Source organism: Festucalex cinctus, chromosome 10, assembly GCF_051991245.1.
Source record: "Festucalex cinctus isolate MCC-2025b chromosome 10, RoL_Fcin_1.0, whole genome shotgun sequence".
In the NCBI taxonomy this organism is placed as follows: domain Eukaryota; kingdom Metazoa; phylum Chordata; class Actinopteri; order Syngnathiformes; family Syngnathidae; genus Festucalex; species Festucalex cinctus.
In genome coordinates this window covers 12201067-12211544 of record NC_135420.1, presented here as the reverse complement: position 1 = coordinate 12211544, position 10478 = coordinate 12201067, and the positions used below count along the sequence as shown (strand labels likewise).

General features: G+C 40.6%; 1 protein-coding gene and 2 long non-coding RNA genes across 3 annotated transcripts; 2 read left to right on the top strand and 1 right to left on the bottom strand.

Moving 5' to 3' along the window:
- The first annotated feature begins 2772 nt into the window (after window positions 1–2772).
- Window positions 2773–5262, top strand: LOC144027454 (transcription factor JunD-like). The gene has a single exon (XM_077534990.1). It carries the CDS (start codon window positions 2990–2992, stop codon window positions 3809–3811), a length of 822 nt encoding a protein of 273 aa, XP_077391116.1. The 5' UTR covers window positions 2773–2989; the 3' UTR covers window positions 3812–5262.
- A 761-nt stretch (window positions 5263–6023) lies between these two features.
- Window positions 6024–8079, top strand: LOC144027192 (uncharacterized). Its single transcript, XR_013285396.1, has 3 exons — window positions 6024–6320; window positions 6761–6991; window positions 7264–8079. It is a non-coding gene; the product is annotated as an uncharacterized LOC144027192 (long non-coding RNA).
- On the bottom strand, window positions 6183–9028 carry LOC144027193 (uncharacterized). The gene is made up of 3 exons (XR_013285397.1): window positions 8639–9028; window positions 8183–8269; window positions 6183–8095 (listed from the first exon to the last, which is right to left on the bottom strand). It is a non-coding gene; the product is annotated as an uncharacterized LOC144027193 (long non-coding RNA).
- Between the last annotated feature and the right edge of the window lie 1450 nt (window positions 9029–10478).

Genomic DNA, 10478 nt, shown 5'->3' with positions numbered 1-10478 from the left:
ACGGCATGCGAAGTAGCTACATAATCGCGTCACTGCCTGCATGTCATTCCCCACCTGACCACCAGCTGTCACGAGAGTGCTTCCTGTTTTCCCCATCCGTTTGCATTAGCGGGATGGGAGGAATGATAAGCAACTAATGCTGATTTTTAATGTACATTAATTCATTTTTCATAACACACTCCTTAATACATGTATAAAAGATTAGTTTCTCAACAACAAAGGGTAATAACTATACATATATATATATTTTTAAATACTGCTGAAGTCTGAAGTCAGACATGGCCAAAAATTATATCAGTATTTGTGTGTAGGCTATATGTGTGCGTGTTTAAGGTTTTGATGTAGGAGGGTTCATCTCAGCATCTCCGTTTCATTCCACTCTATCCTCCTTCTTCTATTTTTGCAATTGCCAGCCAATCGTCACTTTCCTTCCTTTCTGCTGCTCTTACCTGCGTCACACTGCACGTGTTGCCTGGGTAACCTGTTATACGCTTCTCCTCCCACGCACACTCTTTATCATCCAGCCCATTTGCAGTATGAGCATGAAGGCGACTTGAGGTTGCTGATGCAGGCAGGCTGCACACGTCATCACTCCCCACAGGATGAAGGCCTATTTTTATCAATGGGCACAAAGTATACCAAGATGCACTGCATATTTATAGAATTGCATCTCATTTCATCCTTGTCTTCCTGCACAATGTTTCTCTCCATATTCCATAATGCATATCTGACTATCTATATTATTTATGTGTTCATCCTTGATCCATCCTTTTCTCCCTCAAGTGATTGCTTGAACAAACCTTTCTATAGATTAAAATTGCAAAAAAATAATTGGACCGATTCAATCCCATAATGTGCCCATGCATGCGTCACAACATGTAAAATGCTCAAATGTTCCAAACAAAAAAAAAGTTTCCTATAGCAACAAACTTCCCCAACAGCACTGACAAATGAACACCTTCCATTTCCGCCTCATTTCTATAGAAACCTGACATCACAGGCTGCATCACATGATCCACCCGCATATTGCCTTGCAGTAGTGGATGGAGCCTACCTGTGACGCACACAAGTATTCTAGTAACTCTTTAATGGCCAGAGGCATCTTAATGAATGAAAAATTGGCTCACTTACACTTGCGTTGAGATAATACTTTTTCTTAACTAAACTAGAAAAGACCAATTAATATTATAATGGACAATTTGGTTTTAAATGTCATTTTTGGGGATTGAATTGTGTGTGTTTAGGTTTTGATAAAACACTAATGTATAGAACTGTCCAGAAGATGAGAAGTTTGGGGACATTTTTCTGATATTTTGCTATTGTATGGCATAAATGTACAATGCATGCAAGTGATGCATACCAGTGATCATTAAGTGTGTGGTGAGAAATTATGCAATTTAATTGGTCCAACATTTTGTGTTTATTATTATTATCCATCCATCCATTTTCTTGACCGCTTAATCCTCACAAGGGTCGCGGGGGGTGCTGGCGCCTATCTCAGCTGGCTCTGGGCAGTAGGCGGGGGACACCCTGGACTGGTTGCCAGCCAATCGCAAGGCACTTATTATTATTATTATTATTATTATTGTATATTTTTTAAGTTTCACTTCTTTCTGTCCCCTTTCATTTCTTTTTTAAACAATGGAATACAAAATTTTGAATTAAAAAAAATGTTGAATTGAATTTTTCCTTTATTTCCAACAAATAACGCATCTTTTCTCAAATATCGATCTATCAGCCACATGGGAAGAACAATTAAATGCTCTTGCAATATATGGCAGAAGGCCCACATTTCACACTGAATAAGTGAATTTGTGAGTAAACTGAGATGAAATCATCATTAGTAGTTTAGTATGGAGCGTATACTTTTGGTGACATTTTTGTTTGGTGGTGTGCTGTGAGATTTTAAAATTATTTTGGGGGGGGCTCAATAAAGGTAGGGAAAAACCATCCATCCATCCATTTTCTTGACCGCTTATTCCTCACAAGGGTCGCTGGGGCTGCTGGCGCCTATCTCAGCTGGCTCTGGGCAGTAGGCGGGGGACACCCTGGACTGGTTGCCAACCAATCGCAGGGCACACAGAGACGAACAACCATCCACACTCACACGCACACCTAGGGACAATTCTGAGCGCCCAATTAACCTGCCATGCATGTCTTTGGAATGTGGGAGGAGACCGGAGTACCCGGAGAAGACCCACGCGGGCACGGGGAGAACATGCAAACTCCACCCAGGAAGGTCCGAGCCTGGACTCGAACCGGAGACCTCAGAACTGGGAAGCGGACGTGCTAACCACTCGACTACCGTGCCACCCTAGGGAAAAACCAACAGTGTAAATTCTGTATATATGGGATGTCAAACTCGTTTTGTTGAGGGACACATTGTAGCAATGGTTTATCTCAGGGGGCCGTTATGAACCTATAAAAATGAATCCCATATTAACAACAATTTAAAAAAACAGTAAAAAGATGTCTGTTCAACTATTTTTCAGTTTTTTTTAAGGGGGATTGGATGGATTCTGCTGCATGCTTAATTCATATTCCACAGACAATAGTAATCAGAATAGTAGTGGGGGGGGGGGGGGGGGGGCATACACGTTACATATTATTTTAAAGAATGTTTATGGGTTGACTTTGATATACTACATACCAAAAAAAAAAAACGGATTCACAATTATATAATACTTGTAGCCCACTCAGATACAAAGCAGAGTAAGACCACCACCTTCTCCCATATCTGTGGACGAACTCATTCAAATCGAATGGAGGCAGACGCGTTCAACTGCTACTGCGCACGCGCTGCTGTGACATAACACAATTTGAGAGCGTAGAAAGGCTCGAGGCGGCGTTGGCGCGCCAGCATTGCTGGGATCCAGCTGTCAGTAGCGGAAGTACGAGAAATAACAATTCGCCCCGAGGTTGGTCTCTCAGGTTATGGCCAGGTCGCAGCGCTAAAGGTGTGTCAAAGAAAGAGACTGATTCCAAAAGAATGATGAAGAAGGATATTAACTTGACGCTAACCGAGACAGACATGAAGCCGCACCTTCGCGACGTTGACGGAATTCTGGGCTCCTCGGACTTGGGGCTCCTCAAACTGTCTTCACCGGATTTGGAAAAGCTTATCATCCAGTCCAACGGGATGGTCACCACCCCGCCGAACAGCTCCCACTTCCTGTATCCGAAGTCCGTGACAGACGAGCAGGAGTTCGCCGAGGGCTTCGTGAAGGCGTTGGAGGACCTGCACAAGCAGAACCAGGTCCCGACGAACGGGAATTTGGATCTGGGCGCCACGATCAATATCGCCCCGGTTACGACGCAGCTGGAGCTGCCCGTGTACACAAACCTGAACAGCTACGGCAGCGGGCCTTTGGGGACCACCGTCAACTATTCCACGGATACGGTGCCTTTCCCACCTCCGCCTCCGCCTCACCATTTCGGCGCAACTCCTTCGGTGGAGCCGGAGATCTCCAGCCGAGTGCAGCCGCCAAAAGAGGAACCTCAGACGGTGCCAGACGTGCAGAGCTTCGGGGAGAGTCCGCCGCTTTCTCCCGTCGACATGGACTCGCAAGAGCGTGTCAAGGCCGACAGGAAGAGGCTCCGGAACCGGATCGCCGCTTCCAAGTGTCGCAGACGCAAGCTGGAGCGGATCTCCAGGCTGGAGGACAAAGTGACGACGCTGAAGAACCAAAACACCGACTTGGCTTCGACGGCTAACGTCCTCAGAGAGCAAGTGGCCCAGCTCAAGGAGAAAGTTCTCACTCACGTCAACAGTGGCTGTCAGCTACTACCACATGAGGTTCAGGTGCATTAGGCTAGCGTAAGAGAGAAAAAAAATATCCTCCAACGTATATAAACTGAAATAATGAGATTATGTTGTATAAATGGCAACAACGTGCACAATGGTTTTCAACATTTGTATCTCTCCAAGTACAACATAGTAGCCCAATGTGTTCACAAAAAAGGCAGAAATTTTATCCCAAAAAGCATTGTTATTGTATGCATTAGTTTTTTTTAAACATTAAAACTGTGCTTAAATATCTATGAAGATAACAAACTTGTTTTAAATAATGAGTCAACAAAATGTATTACAAATAAAATTGAAAAAACACGGTTAAAAGATTTAATTCAGATTTACTTAAATGTAAATACAGTGGCCTCCTCCATACTCGCTGTTTGGCACCCGGGGAGTCGTATGTTTGCATATTTTTTTGCCCCCATTTTTTTCTAATATAGGCCTATTTTATTTTTTATTTTTGCGTGGGGGAGTATTTTTCATGGAAAAGGCATATTTAATGTTTTAGTATTTTGGGGCTTTGAGAAGGATTGTTTTTCTCTCTTCGACATGGGCATCAACAATATGGCATTGTAGTAAATAATTTTTGCACCCAATTAGATCAAATTGAATATTTTCCCATGGCACAGTAGACAAGAAGGACCATTGCTCCAGAAACACTCATCAGTGGACAGTGTGTGTTGTAAAGTGTTGTCGCTGAACTTCATGTATCGCAAGGCAACTTTTATAAATCAAATCTGGGGTTCTACAGTACTTATTAAATATTCATGGCCAGACGTCAAGTAGTGTGTTGTGCCCTAGGAAACTGATTCTGAGGATGATGCATCCATTCACGTTTACCGTGTTTACAGTCAAACATATGCTCATAATCACAGCATTAGGTGCACCTGTGCAATATGAGGGGGCCTTGGTACTAACATACGTCATTTCAAGGCATGCTCACTTACCAATGTTATTTCTGTTTCCAATTTCATTCTTTTGTATTTATGGCCTAGAAGTGTTTTTAATAATATTTACTGTAATTTTGACTACTACTGTGTTGTCATATAACTTATAACTCAAGGACCACAACGGGGGCGAAGACCTGATTACTTTAAAGGTACTGATTTTGCACTTGTGTACGGTGGTCTAGAAATGCACTGCTTCATACTGAGCTAGTATGTCTATTTTATTGATTTGAACCCCCATGTTGTAATGCAGGTCAACACCACTGCAAGCCTCACAAATAATTAAACATGTTGATTGGATCGTATTACATTGTCCAGGTGCACATACTGAAGTGTGTTTGTTTGCATGTTGTTGACAAACTCGAATGTAGCCAACAGCTGAGTGTCACATTGTGCAATTAATTGGTTGTGTATGACATGACGCAGTCTTCAAGTTTTCTATTTCAGCCTTCGTGAGCTCATCCCAAGCCTGCAGTTAATACTGTATGTCTTCTGAAATAAATTGTGCTCTAGTCTATGAAATGCTGTATGCTTTAATTTTGTTTACTTTTGTATAAGGATGGTTCAGCATATGATTTTCTTTTTTAATAATTGAATAATTTAAATGGTTTAGTCTTTTACACCATGCAACACCTTTTTTGAGGAATTGTTATGACAGACTAAAGGATTAGTTAGGAATAATTACAAAATTGGTCTTTAGATTATTATTTTTTTTAATTATTATTAATGTAACTAATTAACTAATTATACCATCAACAGTATTTCAATGCACAATTTTTTTATCAAACACTAATATCTAGTGTCGAAACTGTTTTAGTTTATAATTAAATAAGCCCCCCCGCACCCCCCCCCCCCCCCCCCCCCCCCCACCCCCGACCCGAGTCTGGCGTCCACATACGTCACAACATCATGCTGCTCCCTGCCTCCATCTGCTGGATGGCTCAGCAATAGTACAGTTTTCGTCCTGATTGAGAATGAAGATTATTAGACGTAAAGCAGACTAAATTTGTATAGGGTCACAGGAGTGCCAAAATTAATAGGAAATAAAATAAAAAAAATCAAAGAAAACAATCAATAAAAGAGAATATTTACTAATGCAGATATACAACGGCATTCAATAAAAGAACATACGAATACAGACATTCAATAAAAGAAAACATTTATTCCTATTAATTTTGGCACTCCTGTGATTCCATAAATTTGAGGTAGATGACACTTCATTTTGAAACTCTTATTTTGAAACCGATTCACACCACTTCCGGTACGGACTTACCGGACTATAGGTCGCTTGCACATGTCGTCACTTCCGCCTCGGATTTCTCGTAGTCGCCATGCTGGGTGGCCTCCATTTACGTAGCGATTCGGTCTAACACGTATCTATCACGTTTGTTTTCTGCGTTTAAAATGGTACATTGTTGCTGCATCGTTGGCTGTTCGAACAAAGCCAAGGGGGAAAATGGTCGGTCTTTTTTCCGAATTCCGAAAATAATTAGGAACCAGGGCCTGGAGACAGAGGAGTGCGGACTCCGGAGGGAAGTCGTTACTTTGGGCTCGTGTGTGCAGCGATCACTTTGTGAGCGGTAAGCTTGTTTACCTTTATTTAATGCATGAGGATTAATAACGTTTCGACCGCCCATATATGGGCAAGTTGCTTATGTTTTGGATTCATGAGCAAGCAAGTTCGGTAGTACAAGCTGGCTAGCGGACGTTAGCCGAAAGCTAACATCGAACATTTTCACCCAAGTAGTGCCAGTGCAAAGTGTTTACTGCTGAAATTGGATTGATTAGTCTTGGGCTTTTAATGCCGATAACATGTTTTTTGGTGGCAAAATGTAAACTTGGAAAAAAAAGAGACAGAAGGGGCTGATGCAAGAAAACAGACCCCCGGGGGTGATGCAAGAAAACAGACCCCCGGTAGCCTACACATCATGCTAAAGAACTTATTCACGGCCACCCTACTGCGGTAAAATAACCAGTCTTTCCATATTTTATTTGTTTATATATTTGTTTATTTTAACAGGTCGCCCTGCGCCCGTTTTTATGTCCAATCATCCCGACTGGGCTCCAACATTAAAGTTGGGTCCCAAGTTACAACATCTATGTCTCAGCCCAGTCGGTGCCAAGATATGAACGTGCACAGGAGAGACAAGCAAAGAAAAGACGACTCGAAGTGGCAGAGATTGTTGCAGTTATGCAGCCAGATGGCTCCAGTAACCTGTACCCTCAAGTACTGCTGACATCATTGACTCTGGTATGCCACTCAGAATTCATTACATGATATATTGTATGCATGAGTGAATGTATGTGTTTGTTTGTGTGTGTACACGCACCTTATATTTTAGAGACATTTGGAAGTGTTTATAGAAATAAGTATTTGCCTGTAGCAATGTTCATACATTAAAAAATGCAACAAAATGTGTACATTTCTTTTACACTGACAAAAAAACTATACTACTTTACTATATTAAACCTATTACTGGTACCGTATTTTTTTGTGATTTTTTTATTTATTTTTTTCTTTAGGGATCTCATGCCACACCGACTTGATTGCCAATGACATGATGGAAACGAAGGCGAGCATCAAAGCATTGGAGGAGGACAACATGCGACTGTTTGTTTGGCGCTAATAAAGGCAGCGTTTATACAAATTCTATTGTTGGGTTTGTTTACAAAGCTATACATAATACAAATGACAGGATTTGACTCAATGTGCAATATGGTCCCTCTTAAAGTAATGGCATAAATCTCTATTATTTCTAAAAGCACAAAAAATGAAGTGAATAATGATTAGATGTAGTAATTTCAGGGTTAAAAATTGAACTGTTAATTAATGTAGTTTATTTTAGCACAGGTGCCTACCATCCTGAGATGACGGTATGATGTAATGTTGATGGGGTACGCAATGACTTTCATTATGCTATGTACAGAGGGAAAAGTTGCTCTCTTTTAAATTTGTTTAATGTAAGACAAGTACCAGTACTGTGTTTCAGTTTTCCCAATAATCCTTGTTTCACACTTGTCACAAAACCACTGTCCTTTTGGCAGTCTAGATTGGCACACTTCAAGTGATATCATTTGATTTTACAATCTGCTGCAGCACAAAAAACTACTTTATTCCGCATCTTTGAAGTACATGAGCAAGTGGTAGGTGACAGCGGCTGAGCAGGAACACTGGAAGTCCACTGCTGATCTAGTAAATGCTCTCCCGAGCAGTTCAGGTAAGGAGGGGATTTTGGGGGAAAAAAACTCTGGCTTTTCCAACTGGCCAAAACGAGCGATCTGGGTGGACTCGCTCAATCACACTTTGTCCACACCACAAAGTCGCAGAAGTCCGTCCAGTTAAACTCATCTGTGCCTGAATCGGAAAATATTACAAACATTGTAATGAAAATATGAAACATAGAATTAAATAAGAAACTACAAAAAGTAAAGCCATACATACCTGGTAATACTATTGGTGTTGTCGTGACAAGTGATGGGAATTGCTGCCATCTGGCACCAGACAGAAATTGGGTGTTGTGACAGCCTCCTTAACCGTGAGATCATAAGAAAAGCTGTCAGTATGCTCAGTAGTTACCATGAACACGTTTTATTGTACTGGAAACTGAAACTAAAAATACGTCCTCTGAGAGTGGTTAACCTTAACCATTTAGAATAAGTTGATTAAGTAACATGTAACGAGTGAAAGGGTAGCATTAAATTTAATTAAGCCACGGGGAGGCTGTGCATAGTTACTTTTTATTCTTATACGCTCTGCCATATTTGCCTGTTATAAAACTGTTAGAAAAACCACATCAGGTAAACCTAGCTGTGCATGTAAACACAATGATAACAGGAAGCCTGAGAACAAATCAACATTTTTGTGTGCAGAATTACCAACACCATGTGGTTTACTTACGTGCAACAGCAACCGTTTCTTCTGATGCGATGTTAAAGTTTACACTCTGTATCCACCCGCTTACAAAATAATTGTAAGCCTCCAGGGATTTGTTGGCGTGTTATGGAGCATGTTGTCAACACGAGGTAGGGAAAGATGTCCAGAGATGTCACATTTGGCCAGCAAGCTTTCTCCGTCAAAAAAAAAATCACCCTTGGTCAGGACGTAATTAGGATCAATCCCGCCACACAGAGACACCTTCTGCCTGTATCGTTGTTTTTGATCTTCCGGTAAATCGTGAAAATACTGCGAAAATTACATCAGGTTGATAAGCTCTACCGTGTAACTCGCGAGTGTACCTTGTGAACCGGCGGACACCCAATATGGCGCCCGAAGGAAAAACTCCCATGATGCATTACGATGTGCAAGCTACCTATTACTTTATGATGATTACCATCAGGCAACAGGAGCCATTCTTATCATGCTTTGTTGCTGTTACAAGTCCTTCTTGTGACTGTGTTATGCCCCTTTAATGTGTTATTTTGTACAGATATAGTGTAATAAAGGTACAGTGTTGTTATTTCTAGTCGTGTGTTGGCAATAAATTATTGGCACTTGGTGACATCCTTAATAACAAAGGCAGTTAGTGGCGGCCAGCCTTTCCATATTATATGCACTGGTACAAGGTGATAGATTAATTAGGTGGGAACTTTTTTTTTTTTTTTTTTTTGAGTCATTCCAATTGTAATTGGGGAAGACGTGCAATCCACTTGGGCATGTAATAATGATGAATGTTTCTGGTCACAAAGTATTGAAGAAGTCCCTTTTAACACATTCCAAAGTCCGGACAGATGGTGTTGGGTTTGTGGCATTATCACTTAATCAACAGCAGCACATTTTGAGTTAGTAATGCTTTTATTGTTTTACCACAAAGTACAGATAAAAACACAACAGCATACTGGCCCAAACTCAATGGGGGGAGGGGGTTGGTTGAAGAGGCAGTGAGACAAAACCAAACGCCGACTTGGGTGGCAAATAACTGAAACATTAATTCACTAGCAGGCCTGGTGCTACGAATGCAGACATACTGCAACATGGCTCTTATGTTGTTACCAGCATCGTTTTTTTCTCCCCCATTTCTTTTTTTTTTTGCAAGCCTGAGTCAATAGAACATAACCAACAAAGTTACAATTTTTACACTTCTGGTTCATAAAGAGAGGAAGACATTAAATAGGGGGTTCGTTTGAACAGTTCGGAAAAGAAACAGTCACCACCAGGAGGACAAAATTAGTCTCCTTGCATGTCTTGATAGCATAAAAAATCATCACTTGCTCTCTGATTGAAACATTGCGACCTGATGTTGACAATAGAAACAAAAATATACCTTAAAAAAAGAAATGGAATAGAGATGGAGTAATACCTACTTTATTCAAAAACATGTTTTGTCATGCTTTGCCCTCAATCCTTTGAGCTTATTCTCACGAGGGGGCTGGCTTAAACTTGAAAAAGTTACTATGTAATTTTAATAAAAAGAAATAAAATGACCCAAATATGTGTGGAGGTAAACCACCATAATATATATTTTTTCAGCTGAGAACACTGTTAATCTTGTTTCATAATGTCCTGAATTGTTTGACCTATTGTAGTGTATGTGGATATTTTAGAAACCACCTACATGTGAGCATCTAACCAGATGACAGATTGAAACAGAAAAGTAGGTCAAGATGACAAACATGATATATGAATTTCTTTAACCTATGTTAAATACAATTCTGGGAATATATGAGGCAATTAACAAAAGTCTATTCAACACCGTCATATTAAATGTTACCATTCGTAATATTTTCAAGATCATTTGCAG